Below are 19,556 nucleotides of genomic sequence, written 5' to 3' on the forward strand. Positions count from 1 at the left end.
AGGGCACCGTCCTTCTCGGGAAGCGGGGCATGGATTGCGGTAGCATGAAGCTGATGAGGTGCGAGCTGCGCTGCTCACCCAGCGCTTTGATCGCTAAACGATTGGGGCGATGGGCTGCGTTTTCTGGCTAGACAGGCGGCGCCAAGTTCGAGCTGAGAGGGCCTGAGGCTCTGCTCCCCCCCAGCCTGGCTCTGAGCCCCGTGGATAGGGACTTCTCGACATTGGCACCCCGTGGCTTTTCCCAGGGAGGGAGAAGGACGGCGGGACTGGCAGGCTGTACCCGAGGTTCCTTATCCCTCATCCCTGCCCCGGCCCCGTGGGTGGGGGTCTCGGGGCTGTTTCGGGCATTGCGCAGAGTGGGACCCCGCTGCTGAGAAGGGGGCGGTGAACCCGCGCTGGCACCGGCAGTCACGGTGTTTTTGGAGGAGCGTTTGCGGGGCTGGGGCTGCCCGTGCCCTGCCCTCCGGGGGAGAGGGGCAACTTTGCACTTCAAGGGGGTCTCCCCGGCCCCGCAGACACGCTGGAGCCAAGGGCTGTAGACATTTGCCAGACGTGTGAACTTTCCTCCTCGCTGGTAGCTGTTATCTCTGCCCGATTCCCACTTTGATGTGTGTTCGCACTTACAAACGACCCCTCCCGGCACGGAGCGCCCATATAAGAGCGGACCCGGCCGAGGGTCACCCAGCCCGACTCAGCCATGGATCAGGTGAATCAGGCCCAGGTCCCTTCGGCAGAGACCAAGCCCAATGGGGGCAGGCCCCACATCTGCTGTGCGCCCCCTCCCCGCGCCCCCAGCTCGCTGGGCAGCCCCACGCTGCTGGTCCGGGCCAAGCCCCGCCGGAGCGGCCCCGAGCCGGGCCAGCCCGCCGACAGCGAGCCCTGCGAGGCCGAGCCGAGCCGGGACCACCCCCGGGATGGCAGCGAGCCCTGCCCTTCGGACACTGGTGCGTGAGGAGGGAGAGTGGGTGGGAGGCCGAGAGATAAGGGCAGCGGGCTGGGAACACGCCGGGATCTCGCCGGCGGCACGGCCTGGCAGGGCTGAGGGGCGGCGGAGGCGCTGTCCAGACGGGCAGGGGCCTCACCGCCGCTCCTCCTCCTCCTGCAGCCCCCGATGGCGGCTGGCTCAGCGCCGACGAGTCCTCGGGCTACGAGAGCGAGAGCGCGGGCGCGGAGCGCGGCGGGGCCGCGGCGGCGGGCGGGGGCCGCGGGCGGCAGCGGCGGGCGCGCACCGCCTTCACCTCGGAGCAGGTCTGCCGCCTGGAGAAAACCTTCCAGAGACACAAGTACCTCGGAGCCTCGGAGCGCAGGAAGCTGGCGGCTGCCTTGCAGCTCTCGGAGATCCAGGTGAGTCCCGCAGGAAGCGGATCCTTCCCGGCCCCGCTTGGCAGGAGCAGCCAGGGTCGGCGGTTCCACATCTGTCTTTACTGCGATGTACAGACCTTTGAGTTTAATAGGAGCTGTGGGATCTCTCGGGGATTAACGAGTTATCACTCCGGGAAATTTGCGGCACTTTCTATAGGGAAGCCATCAAGGTATTTTTATTTCTTAGTGGGATAAACTGTCCTGGATATACGGCGATCTGCGTGTAGACCATGCAGAGCTCAAAACTGGTCTTAAAGACTCTAATTGATGTTTGTAAAATCCCTGGACTCAGCCACTCTCTCCTCTACTTCCCGCAGATCTTCTGCCTTTTGCTAAGTAGGGCAAAAGCATCAGTCCCTCTGTGTCAATTCCATCTGAAGCAACAAGGCAAAAGCAGCTGAGATACAGTTGTTTATAGTTTGCACATCATCCTTAGGCAAAGTCCCTGATTTGTCTCCTGCATCTCCCCCTTCTTTTTGTTGCCTAGATTAAGACCTGGTTTCAGAACCGGAGGATGAAACTGAAGCGACAGATCCAGGATCACCAGCACAGCCTCGTGTCCCCCGTTCCGTTCCACAGCTACGCCCCGGGGCCCTCCCCAGCTCTGTTTCAGGATGGTCTCCACTACCCCTTTGCTGCCCAGCACCAGAGACTCCTGCCTTTCACCCCGATGCCTGCTGTGCAGTTCAGCTTCTCCTTTCCCAGATATGACGCATCGCAAAGCACCTACCACTTAATGGCAAATGAACTGCCCTACTACCATCAGCACCTGCTTCCTCATCCTTCTGTCCATCCGGTTCTTCAGAACAAAATGGACAGGCAATGCCACCCAGTATATGCATTATAGTGATAGAGAAGTGTTTTATACTGTAATGTATTTCATGCTCAGAATTTCTTGCCTGATTTGAAAGAATGTCTTTATTAAGTTAAATATGAGAATTAATACTTTTATATTTGATAATATTAAATATTAATTAATCTAGTCTAATATGTTATGTAAATGGTTTTCATTGTTCCCCCTAGTTTTTTCATAAATGTGTTTATATATATTAATAAAACTTGAACAGGTTTATATGTGTCAACTCTATAAAATAGATTACACTTGTGCAATGCAAACTGCAGTGGTCACTTGTCCTCCTGTGTAAAGAAAATGGATTTAATGGTTAAACACATTTTGTCTGACTTTCCTACTGTCCCACCGAGATTGTCTGTCTGTTGGTGAGTGTTTGGTAGCCTGGACAGAGGCAACTGCACCCAGTTGCTCTGCGCTGTGCTGTGAGCTAAGTACATCCTCCAGAGGAAGGGTAAATTGTCAGTGAGTTTCTCCTCTGGATATAAATCAAATGTTGCAAGTGCAGCCCCATCTTCCATGTGAAGGCAGCAGTGGTAATGATATTTATTAGGTCAGCATGTCTTTAAACAGGAATTAACAGATCAGGCCTTCATTGTGGATTTTTAAAGTTTTACAACTGCCAAAACAAATGCTAGGCCAAAAAATTTTGGGCATAATTGTGTCTGGTTCAAAGCCATATCATCTGGGATTGTAACCTGAAAATTTGGCCTTTGTCTCACCGCTAGAAAACAATTATAATTGCGTACTCGGCAATTTGCACTTTAGGCAATTTGACCTGTTTCCTCTAAACCTAGAAAATTTTGCTTTAGTAGTCCTGGAAGTTGTTGGGTTTTTTTACTTCTTCCTGGGAGTGGTGTTCACTCCTAAAAGTGCTTTCTTAACACTTATTTCTTAATCTAGATTTAAAGAAGTTTTGTTAATTCACCTGTAAGGCCTTTTAAATACATTACTTGATTGTTGCACTGTAGTCAAAATTTCCACCCTCCGCCCTCAAATTCAGTGAGTCATCATGAGTTTCGATGTAACAGCCATGGGGCTTCTCACCTGTGAAAAAATGCTTGAAAGGGGTAAAAGGAGTTTTCTGTGAAATGTGTTCCAAGTGACCTGGAAGTGCCAGGCCGTCCCTTCAGCTGCCTGGCTGTGTCAGGACCGGCGCTGCCCTGGGGGGGCACAGAGGAGGAGTGTGGTGGGGGAAATTCCTTCGGGTGCCTCCCAGCTTCCCCCCCTCCCTTTTGGCTGCCAAACGCGATGGAGGGAGGCGCTGGGGGAGGGTACACGGACATGGAGGGTGGCGGGAGAAGGGAGAGGGAATGCATGGCACAAAGCCTGACATGAACGCACCGCACAAAACTGTGGCAGGCCCCTTTTTTTCTGCCTTGTGAGCAGAGGGAGGGAGGGTTTGGGTTTCTTTCTTGGTGGTGGTGTTTTTGGGTTTTTTTTGGTTTTTTTTTGGGTTTTTTTGTGTTTTTTCTCTCTTTACAGCTGCAGAGTAGTCTAACTATCACCTAGACAGCAAGTTAAGATTGGTCTGGATTGGGGAAGAAGATGTAGTCAGACCTGCTGCAGCTGCTTCATGCTGATGTAAGGTCTCTGGTTTCTCATTGTATAAAGGCTTGGCTTTGGTACTTTCCATAAAACTTGCTCTGTGACTTTTAGGAAATCCCTAAGTGTTCCTAAAATCAAGCCTTAACTTATTCTGCAGTTTAAAAATTAGGGAGGCTATCAAGTTACAGCTGCAACTTTTGGAAGTAAGAAGTGAAATATTTTCTTTTTCAGTGTCCCAAGAGACCTGAATTGGTGAACAATTCGTTTTCATAATCAGATTTAAATTGCATGTATGCTTGACATTGGCATCAACATGCATGCTTGCCTCATAATTCCTTAGTGTTATCTCTCTTTTAATGCATAAATGCAACATGTCCATCAAAAAACAGGTGAGACCACTTGAAGAATGGTCCAGAATATACACATAAAAGAGAATACTAGGCAACTTGTTCGGTTTTGTTCATAGCATTTTTACCTTTGGTAACATTTTTATTTAAATGCACTTGGCTGTAGCTCACAAATGTTTTCTTAAAAACCCCCACTCAGGTAGAATGGACAATGTTTTTACCACCATTGCCTATTAAAAAACATAGTTACTACATAAATTTCAGTGTATACAGCACTCCACTTTTTGAGTGGATATCCCCACATGATTGTAGGTTATTTTCTGAAAACTTTTAGATAAGAAAATTTATATAGAAATTTCTATACAGCATGACGACTACTGTAGAAATAAGATTTCATGTTCTCTGCTTCCACTCTCAGTATAACTTCTCTAATATGAATAAATTATTTTGTCCTCTAATTGAACTTTTTTATGTAAAGAAAATAATTCAAAGAATCTTTATCTAATATAACAAAATAAATAGTTACTCTTAGAGATATTTGGCACGTTTTTGAGATTACAGATAATCGTTTACATTTTTAACAGGAGGGAAGATCTGGTTGGAACATCAGTCTTTTATGTTCAGTAGTTAGAGTCACTGCTGGAAACACAGAAGAGCAACAAGACAATCCTGGCCCGGGAGGCAACAGTAAAGCTGGACTTGGCAAAACTGGCTGAAGAGACTGAGCTGGAACAGAAGGTAACAGCAAGGCAGGGTTTGGCACCGCCGGGTGAAGGGAAGCAGCAGAGGTAGCAGGGACATTGACATCCGCCCCATGAGGATAGCTGGATGCAGCTGTGTCTGGGTAACAATGACAGGGCAAAAACAAGCCCGAGAAAAGAGCTTCGATCCTGGCATCTTGAGTCTGGCGTTTGAACTTCATACGGCGATTCTGAAACCAGGTTTTTATCTGAGGATAGGAAAAAAGATTCAAGAACCAAACCCCTTATCCCTTTTCCATATAGTAATTGTCAAATTGGAAAGACTGACTTATTGTCATTCTGTCAAAAAACAGAATGCATTAACAGTAAAGGTGTAGGGCTAATAACGTTGGCCTATATTTAATGCAGAGTAATTGTGCTGGCATGATGAAGAATTGAGCAGTGAACACTCCATGATGCACGGCAAGCCAATACTCAGATATGGACCATGGCTGTAATGCAAGACTCGTGCAGTGGGGATAAAGGGCTGGGTAGGGGTGGTTCTGTTCAAAAACCCTGCAATGCCCCTGCCAAGTAGATACACAACCATAACAAAGTTGACCTGAAAACTGAGGTTCTGGAGGTCACAAAAGTACCTTTACCCCCAGTAAAATTTCAGCTTTAGAACTTGCATTCACAGTTTTCCATTTGCCCCTTGTCCCTGGGGCACTCGGAGCTGAGCCTGGGCTCTCAGTTTGCCCCAGCCCCGTTTGCTGCCAGCGGGGCGAGGCTGGCGGGCGGCCCGGGCCGCCGCCCCTGCGGGAGCTGTCACTGTCACTGTCCCCATCACTGTCACTGTCAGCGCCGCGTCCCCCGGTGACCGTGAGGTGCCTCCCAGCCCCGTGTCCCGCTCGGGCGGAGGGCGAGGCGGCGCTCACCTGGCTCTGGGAGAGGTTCAGCACGGTGGCCAAGCGCCGCTTCTCGCCGGCGCCGATGTAGCGCTGCTCGCAGAAGCTGCGCTCCAGCTCCCGCAGCTGCGCGGCCGAGAACTTGGTGCGGGGCCGCCCGGGCGCGGCTCCCGCCGGCCCCGCTGCGAGCCCGGGGCGCTCCGCGGCCTCCCGCTCCCGGGGCGACTCTGCGGGGACGGGTGGGGGCGTCAGAAGGGGGGACCCTTCGGGGGACCCTTGGAGGGACCGAAAGCGCCGCGGCTCCGCGGGGGGACCCGGGGGGCACGGCCGGCACTCACCGGGCAGCTCCCGGGCTCCGCCGCGGCTGCTCTGCGCCAGCCACTCCACCGAGAAGGGCCCCTTGTCCATGCCCCCAGCCCTGCCGGCCCTCGGTGCCCGGTGGAGCCGCCCCGGACGCCGGAGCAAACATTTAAAGCGCCGTCCCCGGCGTGGTTTGAAAAGGCCCAAAGCATCAAATGAGGCCGGGGACAAAGGACCTCATTGAGACGCGCTTTAATCTCCCCTTTCAGGTGATTGTTACATCCGCCTAATCTCCGAGCGCAGCAGCTTGCAGAACTCAAGGCTGCCTGACCTGGCGCCAAGTTCAGCGCGGAGTCGTCTCACCACGTAGGTGCTGGGAATTGCATCACGGCCTGGGCTTCTTCACGCTGCCACTGCTGCCCTCGGCCCCCGTGGTTTCCAGTCTCTATCTTCTGCTATGAAGGACGAGGATTCAGAAGGGACTGATAACAAAGAAGGACAGAGAGAAGCCCCTTTTATGAGTCTTATACCCAAATTTTGCCACCCTCTGGCCTGTTTGATGCAAGGCTTGAAAGAACCCCCTTGCGTATCATCAGCAAAAGAAGTAGGGACGTGAGGTAGGAACAAGTAAGTAGTCATCTTCAGATAGAAATCTTGAAGAAATCTAGAAGAAACACTGATACAGTATCTTATCAATATGCCTGTGAGCAGCTCAGTGCTCTATGCTAAGTCTGAGTGGTAGAGGTTGGAGTTACTTGGAAAGTGCAGGGTTAACTATTTTTGGTGCTGTCCACGAGGCAGAGTGCTGCAGTCAGGACTCTCACCTTCCTCTGAAGTCTTAGACTTGTTGACTTCAGTTTATGTAGAATCAGAGATTTTAAACAGTCTTCCGGGAGAGAATGGTTGAAGCTGGAGACAGATATTTGCATAGCAATTTGTTAGGTCATTTTCAGAAAACAGAGTGGGAAATTTTGAATAATTTCAGTTCATGCTTATGAATTTATTTAAGAATAAGATTAAAGAATGAGCAGTTATATGTCAGGACATTGGACAGGATGGGAAACACTGAGAAAATTACTAGTTCACTCGAATTTATCTGTTCATGTCTTAAAACACCATCTCCTTTCCCTGCATCCCAAGAAAGAAATGTGTGCATTTCAAAGTAAACAGTTCTGATGTTCTTATGAAGTAGATCAAAGAAGAGGAGTGTAAACTCTGTTCAGAGGCAGTCTGTTCAAGGATGATTCAGATAAGGGTGAGAAAAGAATCACTTTTACGGTCTGAAGTGGGCCTGCGATGGCACAGTCCTTATCCCCAGCAAACAGGGCTAACACATTTACAGGTTGTTTCAGTAAACAGTCACCGCTGCTGGAGTTTATACAGTCAGAGATAATGAAGCGGCTTCCACGGAGCGGAACATGTTTGAGACAACGTGCTAATCCTTAAACTTCAAAGAAATTCATGTCACCTTTTACGAAGGGTGATGCGTTTATAGTGAGATGGCATAAGTGAGATAATGCTACACTCGCAGCTCTGTCTCTTCTTAGGTTTTCCATATTTCTCAGGCAGGAATATCATTTCCTCCCTTAAAACACAATGCAATTTTGTTAACTATGCTGAAGCATGACACACGTAAGAAATTTTTAGACTCTGATTTTGAATAGTCTTCATATACACATTCATCTGCTTTTATAAAGTCTTTTACTCTTCATGTAGTAAAAAGAAAAAAAAAAACCCACCATCTCTTGAATATCTACCTTGAGCAGTCTTGCTTGGTTTTGTTGTTTTTATGCTTGTTTGTTTTTTTTTTTTTAATGAACATGACACTTTCAGTAGGTGACTACATAGGCTTCCAGGTAAAGCAATGACTTGGCAGACCTGACACTTATGTTTTAGAGAAAAGCTCTTCTGACTTAGCTAACAGGGACGGTGGTTGCATTGTCTTCATGTGCTTTTGATTCTGCCCACGGTAATTTGCTGCTCTAAAAAGCAATTAAGATGCAAGTTGAAAGTTACAGCTTTTCTTTTTACTAAAAACCAATCCAAACTCACCAACACCACTGCCCCACCGCCCTCTTCGTTTCCATAAGGTTATAGTAAAAATTACTGGGAAATGATTCAATGTTCAGGACGATTTTTCTGAAAAGGACCATTCCAAATAATGGACCATTATTTTTTAATTAGCCTGTTTCCTAGTCCTATAACCCTGCAAATTAATCCTGGAGAAAGTAAAGTTTGGTCTGGAAAAATGAGTAAGTACTAGACAGTCTCTGAAATGAATAATTGTAATTTTAGTGTTACAGGTAACAACATCTAACCAGAAGGATTAGCAAGATATGGTTCCTTTGCCGTATTAATGTTTCTAGTTGTTGATTATTATTGTGCGTATTTTAATAGATGAACAGATGTCTTGAAACAGTAAAGTTTTTGCCACTATGATGGCAGTTTTTAAATTTGTATTTTAGTGTTAATGAAACCTGTTTATTTGTGGGTATTTTGGTTTTAATCCTGCAATGAATCGATCATGTTATTATCTGACTATATTGTAATAATCGATTGTACAATTTCAGGAGAAAAGCCCGAATTTCAAAAGACTCAGGAAGTTAATACAATATTTTATTTACCTCTAAGGAGAGCAGTCTTTCAGACTATGCTTTAGATTGTGAGGCTTCCTTCTTGTTTCATGCAGAAAACCTTGTACAGACATACAATGAAAGTGACTCTGGTGGCTGTTTTAGACATTGTCTCTTTTATTAGAAACAGAAATAGATGATCTAATGACTAAACTGTCCTGTGCTGACATGTGACTGCACTAAAGAAGATGTACAGTGTTCTATTATGTTAGAAAACCAATATGCATTTTATTGTGTTTTTAATGGGTTTTGATCTTGTTAGTGTGATTATTTTCCCCTCTAAGATCTTTCTATTATGTTTCCTTTGGTTGATATTTAAAATTTAGATCCTTGGGGTGTTGTGGTGTGTGATTGATTGATTTTGAGGAGGCAGTATCCTAAATAACAACAAGTTTTATTTTTGCCCATTGTCATTTGACCTGCGATGTTAGAACTAAACAGGAAGCTCAACAAAACTAGAAGTATCAGTGGCTGTGAAGGTGATAAACACCAGCAAAAATATGCTTGAAACATATTATTTTACAGTATGCTACTGTTGATGCCGCGGAGTGTTATTGTGATGATTTACATAAGATACAGATCGTGGCTTGAGGCCAAGCTCCCGTTAAAAGGACTTTGGTGGAGTGATTGGATGTCATAAGCGACCATCACCTGAGAGCAATTACAAGTCAAAAGGTAATTGTCGTGTGTTTCTGGTTAGCAATTAACATTCGTCAGAACCTGTGATGAAACATTTATCCCATTTTCCATTGATCATCAGCGCTATTTATGAACACGTGGGCTACAAAATCCATGATGACTCAAAGTTTGAATCTAAATGGTAAGCTGTAAGTAAGTGTAGTGGCGGTGCCACTGATCCACATTTTACTGCTGCGATTTAATGACAGTTTTTCTTGACAGAGCCCTCAGTGTGAACATCTGGTGACACCTACAGCTGTGCTTTCTGTTGCCTATTTAAGTGTCTGTTTGAAATTACTTTATGATGTGGTTCATAGTTGCTAATGTTTTAATCATTGCATCAATTGTCAAGATAATTTCCGGCTAAGCAACAATTAATCTTCTGGTGTTGGTTTGAGCACAGAAAATATTGCTGCATAGATGTAGTAGGATTTGTCAGTATGCTAGCAATGAAAAACTCTGGAAACAGGTTACTCAGTTATTTTGATAAATATTAAAGACATTAATCAGATAAAAAGTTACAAAAGACATTAATTTCTATCTCATGCAAAGGACATGCCTATCTAAATGAAACACGTTGAATAGAACTGCCAGCTCTGTTGTTGGGAGGAATTCACTCCTGCTTCTGTCTGCTGGCCCTGCTTTTCCTCATGTGCTCTGAGTTTAGGTGGCCCTCTGATCTATCAGGGAGTCCATTTGGGTTTCTAAGCCAGCAGGAAAAGGGGGAAAGAGAAAAAGAAAAGAAAATTGTTTTTTTTAACAGTTTGGAGATATACCCACTTACTGAAAAGCTGGATGAGCTCTTTAACTTGCACAGGGCAATGCTTGAAGCAGAAGGGGGAAGACGAAGAACCAGGATGATTCACTCAGTAGTGAGTAGATTTGTTGCTTTATATGAGCAAATGCAGGTGTCTACAGTCTGCGGATCAGTATAATTCCTCACTTTCTCCAGATGGAGAGACTAAGGTAGAACAAGGTCAGAACTGGAATGATGTGCAGATAGAGATGTAACTCACTAGTAAATAAATACTGATTCTTGAATGCAAGTTCTACTTCCAGGGCTTCCTTTTTGCCGCCTTTTCTGGCAGTTTGCCGCGTGCCCCAGCGTGGCTCCGGTGCTATCCCAGCGCGGCTCCAGCCGGGGTCGCTCGGTGGCCGCCCCGGTCCCGCTGCAGCCCCGAGGGGCCGGGCCGGGCTCGGTCTCCGCTCGGGCAGCGCCGCCCGCCGGGAGAGCCGCGGTCCCTGCGCCGGGAAGGGCCGTTCTTCCTGAATTAGCCACACATAATGGACATCATCTTCTCCCCCCCGCTCCCTTTAATGCAAAACAATGCTTATTTTGTAGAATTAACATTCAAATACTGCTTACTCTTATTACTCTTACATATTATACAGCATGGAGAAAAAAAAAGGCAAGGAGATTTTGTTTAAAACCTTGACCCATCTAATGGAAAATCTGCCTCTGTTTGCTGTGTCACTAGGCTTTATTCACTGTAAATTTATTTCTTTTTTTCCTTGCTTCACTTGATCTCCAGGTTCTCTTACCTATAGCTATGAGGCTTTGGTCCTGCAGAATGGGGAAGAAGTATGGGGGGAAAAGTAATAGTTTACTGGACTGAAAATCCAGTCCACATTGTAAGGCATTTTCTACGTACTAGATTTAAGTTTGAGTAATGTTAGTATGTTTTTACTTTTAAGCTCGTGGTAGTTTGCATAATAGTTACAAAGATTGCTTTTAAAAATAAATAAATAAATCCACAGCGTGGATGCATATCAAAGCTGACTATCAATAATGGTAAAAGCTACATTTTACTGACAGGAATAACCATTGTAACCCCAAGTTCTGAAGAGGGTTATAGTATTAAAATGAATGGCTTGCAGAAAGGGAAGAGCTCAGGAAAAAAAAAAAAACCCTAAAGGTCCCAGATTTTTCCATCCTAGCAATAGATCTTGTATTCCAATACACTCCGCAAACACCCAGCCCCTGCGTGCCGGGCTGGCCGCTCCGTGCCCGGCGGGGTCGGCAGGGGGAACGGGAAAGGATCGGGGCGATGCTCTCGGAGCCCCGGCGCGTCCTCTCGGGGGCTGGGGGAAATCCGTCTGTCTGTCCGATGGAAGAATAAGATCTCATTAATTAAGTTGATGTAGCATTTATTTACTAGAGCAAGGAACCCCTGGGTTAGTCCCACATTGAGGTATTTGAAGCCAGATATTGAGTCAGGCTCTTTATGTTTTCCTTTCTCTCTTTATGCTGGCATGCATGGTGCGTAAATTATCGTTAAATTGCAGTTCTTTAGTGAAAAAACCCATGAAGTTAGCAAGGACTAATATACAAAGTTGTTTTGATGGATTTTTTTCACTGGTTCTGGTTTGCTTTTTGTTTAACCCCAAAGCCAAGAAATTTTTCTTTTTCCTCCTTCTGTCTTTGGTAAGAATTAATTGAGGCTCAGAAAATTAGCCTGAATTGGTCCAAGGTAATCAGCAGGAGGAGAATGGTATGACAGACTGCTCCTTTTCAGCATCAGTGAGCTGTTTAATCTGCTCAGTTTTTCATATAGAGCTGCACCTCTCTCGTTCACACAGAGTAATGAAGCTGACCTATTGGCATCCAAAATAAAATAGAAAAAAAGAAGAAAATTTCATGTGTATGTGGGAATAGTATTTGAAGATTTAGCTTCAGTTTTAGTAACCAATGAATGTAAGTGTTCATGGTATACTATGTTGCTTCCATTTGTGTTGATTTTGTAGCAAAACCCCTCTGTTTGGATATACAGACCATGATTGCTTATTGCTTTTTCATTGTCACTTATGGCAGTGCTGACAGGTTGGATTTAGAGATTAATCACATTTACAAGTGTCTTGTGAGTCTTTGAAATAGGCAGAGATGAAAATTTTTCTCTAGGACAAATCTCTCATGGGTATTTTGTATTAGGCAAACTGGGTGCAGGGGAAGGGTAAATTTTTTCCTCACACTGCAGTTCCAAAGAGGTTCCTAACTGTCCTGCCAGCAGAAGCAACTTCTGATTCTCTTATTTAATTTCTTTTGTTATACTGATATATCTGTGCCTGTTAGTGCAGGTGCAAAAGGAATTAGATCAGGGTTAGTTCTCTGATCTAGTTTAAAGACCAGATACAGTGAAGCAAAAGCAGGAACAGGGAGTCATGGGAACTGCTGGATGAGTCATGCATGCACAATGTTTCCAAATATGAGGGCATGATTTCCAAAAAAAAATCTTGTGTTCAATTTTTCCTGTTTCCCAGCAGTTACATGAGCAGTGACAAACAGAAGGAACAGCAGGAGTATGTTTGTGCAAAGGAGCTTCGTTAAAGCTTTCACTGCCCGTTTAACTCGGTGTACAAACTGTGATGCATTTGCAGTGCAACCATTAATACTGATTTCCTTTGTATTTTAATGTTTTTTGCATTTTTCCAGCCCTTCATTTTACACCACTGAATATTTCCTATTCAATATTGTGACACGTACCTCATTATGTTATTCTCATCACATTGATTTGTAGGTTCATCTTATCCGGATGTTTTCAGGAGGTGAAAAAGATATTTATAGCTAAAATTCTCTCTTTCTATAAACACTACAGAATGGGATCATCCTGTCCTTACATCCTAGGTTTATTGTTCCCACTTAAATATAAATTCCCACATAATTATTTTTTTATGATGATTAGAGTGTATCTTGCACTATGCCAAAGAAAAAGGGGGAAGCTCTCTCCACTCACACTTTAACCACACTTTAACCCCTTTAACCATTTTTTACTCTCCTTTCAGCCTTGTTCAGGATTGTGGTTTGTGTTTGAAAGATTAGGCAGGAGCTGGATAGAGGTAAAAACCCCTGTAAATTATCTGTGCTTCACTGTCCCATTGCTGTCCCACCTCTCCTCCAGATTTGGTAGCTCAGGTCCCGGTACCTATTGAGAGTTTTATCATTTATATGTCCTGTTGTTTCATCACTTTATGGACAATTACAGATGTTTGGCGTTTAAGAACCATTAGAGGTTATGTTATGGCCTGCCAAATTTTCACTTTAGCCCCAGAAGGTGGGATCAGTAACCAGTGGTGTTAGGAGAGAGACCTAGATTTGCTCTCCTTAAATGATTTTACAAGCATTATGAAAATTCCAAAAAGTCCAATAACCCCAAATCATACAAAACCCCAAAATCATGTAAAAGAGGTGTTTGTTTATCAGTTCATGCTGTTCACTTTGATCTTGCTGCTTGCTCCACTGCTACTGTGATTTTTATGGTTGATATTTGGCCTGCCATTGTTATAGGTTTCACTCCTAATTCAAACACTTTATTTCCTGGTTTTGGTAATGGCTGAGCTGACATTATTATTCCTATTAGCTTTTAATTGAAGCTCTGCATTCTGTGCCACGAGAAAAAAAAAAGGAATCAGTTGCAGTCCTGTTACATAGGAATCTTGGATTTGCTATAAGTTTTAAAAGAGATTTATTAAAGGTAAAATATACACTTTTCTAGTGCAATTGCTTTTAAAATTTTATATTACTGTGGAATTTCTGTGAAATATGAGAAACTAAGTTATATGGGGAGGTTTGTCTCTTGTTTAGTAACACTTTTTTTTGTTTTGTATGTCTTTATCCGCAGCTTGTGCAGTGATTCTGGCAGTTCCTTTTGACTTTAATGACTATTAATAGGTTTTTTGGGGTTTTTTTTATATTCAAAAAACCCTTACATGCTCTCTTTACCACAAGCTTTCATATTAAACTGGTGAATAAAGATGTGGTTGTGGATGTAAGTTTTATAATTGCTTTTGAATTTAGTAAAACAGTGATACGTAAATAGAATAGTCCTTTGACACTATTATATTAGATGAAAAGTAGCTTCTAAAACATTCATTTAATATTGAATAGTGTAGCATAACAATAACCACCGGGTAAAATGACTTGTAATGTAATGTTTTTAGCTCTTTCTGAGCTCACAGCTTTAAAACACTTGTTAGAAACTGTGATGCAGCATAACACAAACTTTTGATCTGTGACTGAACCATTAGATATTTATTTGACATGCATTATGTACAGTTACATTGTTTCATAACAGCAGAATTTCCCCCCCAGGGTTGATGTGACACATTGCTGTTTAGAGTAAATGAAAGTAATTGAACAGAAACATTAAAATTTTGTTTTTCTACAAAATAAAATGAGCAAAGAGAGCTTCTACTTCCACTTCCCAGACACCTGTGGGTAAAAGAAAGAAAAAAATATCAGTATGTTTTTAATCTGTTTTACTATAAACTGAGTTTTACAAGAGAAGACTTCACAATTCCGCACACGCATGAATCATGTAAAAGGCACTTAGGATCTTAAAGGATAAAATCCTAAGAATAATTGTATATTACAGAGAACCCACTTAGGCAGCATTTGCATGATTGGGCTTTACGCCTGTGAGTCAGCATTACCTGGATTCAGTGACAGTGATCCCGGCACCTGTGAGACAGGGACAGAGGGAGGCATTTTTGGCACATTTTCATTATTTTCAATTGGACTTATGGCAATAAGGACTATAGGAGTAGCTCCTTAGCAATGCATGTTTTTTACATTAGACCAAGTGACATATTAAATAATGTAGTTGGAGAAATGCTTAAAGTATTACTCTTGTAATAAATCGGGTTTTAAGAGGAAACCAAGATTTAGACGTTAGATTGGAGTAAATAGTGGCAGTATCTTTTTACACACGTTTTGAGGATAAATTGGGAGTTTCATAAATTTACCTTTTATTTCTTGGCCCGTCTGTTTTCTTTAAACATTTCTGCGGCTGCCTTCGCGATGCTGCCTGAGATGAGGGGTGAAGTACCTCATTGCCCCATTTTCCCATGCCCTATACCTCTTTAGAAGCAATTCTCAAAGAAGTATATGCATAGGAAAAAGGAACAACGAGCCAGATCGTGATCCACTCCGCTTGCGGCGAGAGTAAACCTGGAATATAAAAGTATATGGTAGGGAGAATAAAAATAGTTTCTATTCGTTACACACTACCATTTCTTTTGATCTATAAGGCTGTTAAAAAGTACTGCAGACTAAAAGAGAGGTTGAAATATGAGATAACCAACATTAATGCATAGGATTCAACAGTATTTAGAATGTTAAAAATTCATCGGTGCATATTTCTGAAATACGTACAAGGAAGTGCAGAGTTCTCAGAAATAATGAAGTGTAGCTCTGCAGACTTGACCTGAAAATTAATTACAAGTTAGTAACAATATCCCCTTTTCAGTATATTGCACAAAATTTGATGCTTTTATATTTAAGACCTGAAAAATACTTATTTGAATTATTGAACAAATGCAGGAGAGAAAGAAAGAAAAGTCTATAAATTACAAAATATGGTAAGATCAGCCCTACAAGCAGCAATGAGACTTACCTGGTTCGCTGTCTGATGCCCGAAGTGCAATGACTTGGTTTTCATGAGAATTTATGCTTTGCTCAAGACCTTGAAGAAGAATGAACTATACAGTGTTACTGTTTTCTTAAGTGATAATCGCTTTGCCCCTTGCCAAGGTATTTGCTGCACCTGCACATTGGGTACACAAAAAGTGCTCCTGAAAACATGGGAAGTGTTGCTCCTAAGTTGGGGGAGTGCAGTAGACAACAGAAGTGATAGGAATAATTAAAGTGATGTCTTGAATTGTGCGCTGAGGATGAGAATTTATCGTCTGTGTTTTTCTTTCACATACATCAATGGTGTTTGGAAAGTGTAAATCTGCGAGAGGACCTTTTGTTCTCAAAGCCTGTGCTGTGTTTTCAGTCTAACTCACCCCCCTTTTCCCCAGCACACTATTTTGAGAATCTCTATCAATGTCCTTCAGCTGCAAATGCAACTTTACTGGGGAGATAGCAAGGTCTGTGTACAAGGCTTTCCTCTGCTTATCCAGGCACCAGCGAGGCTCTGTGCTGGATGCCAAGGCTGGGAAACATCTTTCACCATATTTATCCTATTTCCTAAAAAATTCATTAACCATTTGCTTTCAAGTTGCTGTCTTTCTTTTAGGTCATTTATTACACTATAAAACTGCATTTCATCTCCTATAATCTGGTTTATATAATATAAGTCTGAAGTTACAAGCTAAAATTGTTCAAAGTGGCTCAAATTAATTCAGAGACCAGCAGTGTCACAAGCAGGCACAATAGTAATTGTTACATGCTGTTGTTTATTCATAAGTTTGGACACTCCTGAAATGCACTGTGTGTTCTTTCACTGTCAGAAAGTTTCAAAGTTTCTTCAATTCCCTAGTTTTCCTTTTCTGATCTCAGGTTCAGTTCGTTCTTTTCTGTCATAAGAAACAGTATTGCATTCTGATTTGTGCACAGTACCTTCAAATTTAAAGAAATCTGGTTTTCAGTTTAGGATGAATGTTTCCCTAGCTTGATTCTTTAAGCTTTTCCTCAGGTTCTGTTCTTGTGAAACCATGCCAGTTGTGATCTGAAGCAACTGTGATTTTAGTTTTGTGATTTTCAGTTCTGCTGGGCTTTCTGCCTTCAGTCAGCCAGCCACATCACCTGGAAAGAGAAAAATTGTATTGCACAAAACCAGAAAGTGTTCAGAGCTGTGAACACTTTCTGTGAACACGTTTCAACTGCTTTTGACATAATCGCTGTGCTAGGGGAATTGTCAGTTTTGGTTTTGCTGTGTGGTGTTCTAAGGGAGAGAGAAAAGGTTGTTTGGTTTTTGTTTGTTTTCCTGGGGGGTTGAACACTAAATTTCTGGATTGGCAGCTGGAATATAGATGGTCTGTAATCTCTGGTCCTGGGTTCTAAGTGGGCCATCTAATGCCTTTAGATGGTGGGTGAAGCTCAGGTGAGGGGCTCTATGCACAGAAAACCACAATGAAATCTGGTGTGGGGTCTGAAGGCTCTGATCAGGATCCTCACTGAGAGTAATAAGATGGTTCACTTGTGTGTGAAGGAGCAGCCTCTTGCTTTTTGTGCCTTATATTTGCTATTATTTATTTGTGGATTTGGAAAGTACCTGCTACAGCTGATTTGTAATGTGTCAGTCTTTCTTTAGAAGACAGTTAAAGATGGTTTGGATTTGGATTGCAGAATTAAACCTTTATTAAACTGTGTTATATTCAGAAATAGAGCAGGCAACTTTGAAATTTTAGAAAAAAATTTAAAATAGCACACCAGTCAGTCTTTTGCCTTTGCTGTTGAATACAAAGTAGTTCCTTAATCCTTTTAACCTCAAGGCATGTTTTCTGAAATTTACTCCATTCAGACACTCCTCTGAAAGCCACATAAAGTTGGTAGCTAGTGTAAAATAAATAGCCTGAAGCATTCAAGAATGGATGTTTCCAATATTTTATGTCTTGTATGTGTAATTTGATATCATAAATATTTAACAACCACTTCCTCTAAAAAGACTCATGAAAGCTTCATGAAACTGATTTTGAACCATGACCAGAGAGGATAAAACAAAGCTTTCTTGAAAAGAAAAACAAACCCAACAACTCAGGCCACCCTCACAACTCTCACCATCCCAGTGCACTTGTTATTAATTTACTGATTCCTGCCCTGGTGGGGAGAGAGAGTTTGGCAATTTAAAACTGATATTTACAATCTTGTGGTCTAAGTAAAGAGCATTCTTAATTGCATGTAGCTGGCAAATTTTGAGCGCTCTGTTTGAACAGCCCCTTTTGAATGTTAAAAGCTATTTTAGACTGCTCCTCTAAAACATTTGTAAGCTGTCCTTTCATGAAGGATTGCTGCAGAGCAGATGCAGCCAGATGGGAAAACTGGGCTGTAACACAGAGATGTGAATGAAAGTTCTAGATTAATCTTCCATCCACTGCATGATTTGTAATTGAATTGTAGCTTTGAAAGAGAAGAGGCTGGAATGCAGTTCATCTGAACTGTGTGGCAGCTATATATATTTATATATAATGCTTTGGAAGTTTGACATAATAATGTTCTGCCCAAGTTCAGTTTGTGTATATAAAGTACTTCACTGTTTGGTGCACAAAGTCTTTGATGTTTAGCTTAAAAGTATGACCACTGCAAATTAATTTCAGGAAAATGTAGTGAATGCATAAAACCATCAGAGAGCCATCCTTGCAAAAAATGACCATTTGCACAAAATCCATTTATAGAACATTATGTAAGCAGAAGAGAATGAGCATTTTGGTTTGCAAATGCCAAGATATGATTTTGTAACAAGATGCATTATTATATTTTCTTTATTTTTTAATTAAATTGCCTTAAAATGAAGATGCATTAAGTGTGAGCAGATAGCTGAGGCATAAATTACAAAAACAATGCAACTGTCAGGAATGGTGATGTTCAAAGCAGTTGGAAAGAAAGCTTGCATATTTTGTCTGAAAGAATGAAGCTGGCAAATATCTTAACTGCTAAAGGAACACAAGATACAGTAGTTGGCCTTCAAAATTGTTTTTTCTGGGCTAAGTCGTGTGAACACAGTTGTTTTTTGCAAACTGCACGAAGCAGCTTATGAAAATCAACTGGAAAAAAATTCGTATTCAGAGACCTGATTCAGTGTCTGCTGAAGTCAGCAATAGATTCCCAGCAAAAACACTGGAACCTCAAAATCTTTGGGGTGTTTTTCCTCCTTTTGTTCTGAAGGATATACAAAGTGCCACTATTTTAACACATCAAAGCTGAAACCCTTCTTAACTGTACAGATGCAGCAGAATTCCAACACAACTAGTAGAATTATTTGTTTTTTAAATGAAGATATTTGATTGAAAATGTTTGGTTGATAATATTTAAGTTCCATTTGATATATGTTAACCAACACAAATGTGTCTTGAAACTACCCTAAAAAGATTTTCCTATCCTTCAATTGCCTCTTGCTGTTCTTTTAAAGGAGGAAAAGCTCCTATTCTTTCCAATATTTGATTTGGGATCAATTTTTTTCTTCCCTGTGAGTGTGCCTTTTACTCTTTTTTTCTTTTCCTTCAAAGTACTGTTTAGCTATGTGCTTGTAGGGTGATCTCCTGGTAGAACTCAAACATGCAGAGTTACACTTTTCACTGATGTGGCACCGAATTGTCTTAAACTACAAATCACTCTGGGCTACCAAAAATAATTGGTTTCTGTTTTGCACACTAGGGCAGGCTAAACTTGAACAATTTCTGGTGTGCAGATGCTGTCCACTCTCTCCCTTCCAAGCAGTCTTTCTGAACTGAAATGTGATGCTCCATGATGCATCTATTGTGATCCGTCTCGGGTGTGGGGTAGAGGCTGCCAGATGCTTTTGCACAGAGGT

General features: G+C 42.7%; 2 protein-coding genes across 2 annotated transcripts; one reads left to right on the forward strand and one right to left on the reverse strand.

Moving 5' to 3' along the window:
* Positions 1-606: 606 nt before the first annotated feature.
* LOC128937590 (homeobox protein vent1-like) lies at positions 607-2,209 on the forward strand. The gene is given in 5 exon segments (XM_054277350.1): positions 607-631; positions 634-683; positions 686-944; positions 1,106-1,344; positions 1,850-2,209. Coding segments are annotated over 5 exon segments (933 nt in total).
* A 2,475-nt stretch (positions 2,210-4,684) lies between these two features.
* Positions 4,685-6,103, reverse strand: LOC128937553 (homeobox protein vex1-like). The gene is made up of 2 exons (XM_054277301.1): positions 5,444-6,103; positions 4,685-5,056 (listed from the first exon to the last, which is right to left on the reverse strand). The coding sequence occupies exons 1-2, from the start codon at positions 6,101-6,103 to the stop codon at positions 4,685-4,687; spliced, it is 1,032 nt and encodes a 343-aa protein (XP_054133276.1).
* Positions 6,104-19,556: the final 13,453 nt, after the last annotated feature.

This window comes from Melozone crissalis, unplaced genomic scaffold (assembly GCF_028551555.1).
Source record: "Melozone crissalis strain CALT ecotype California unplaced genomic scaffold, PUWL_Pcris_2 ptg000019l_1, whole genome shotgun sequence".
In the NCBI taxonomy this organism is placed as follows: domain Eukaryota; kingdom Metazoa; phylum Chordata; class Aves; order Passeriformes; family Passerellidae; genus Melozone; species Melozone crissalis.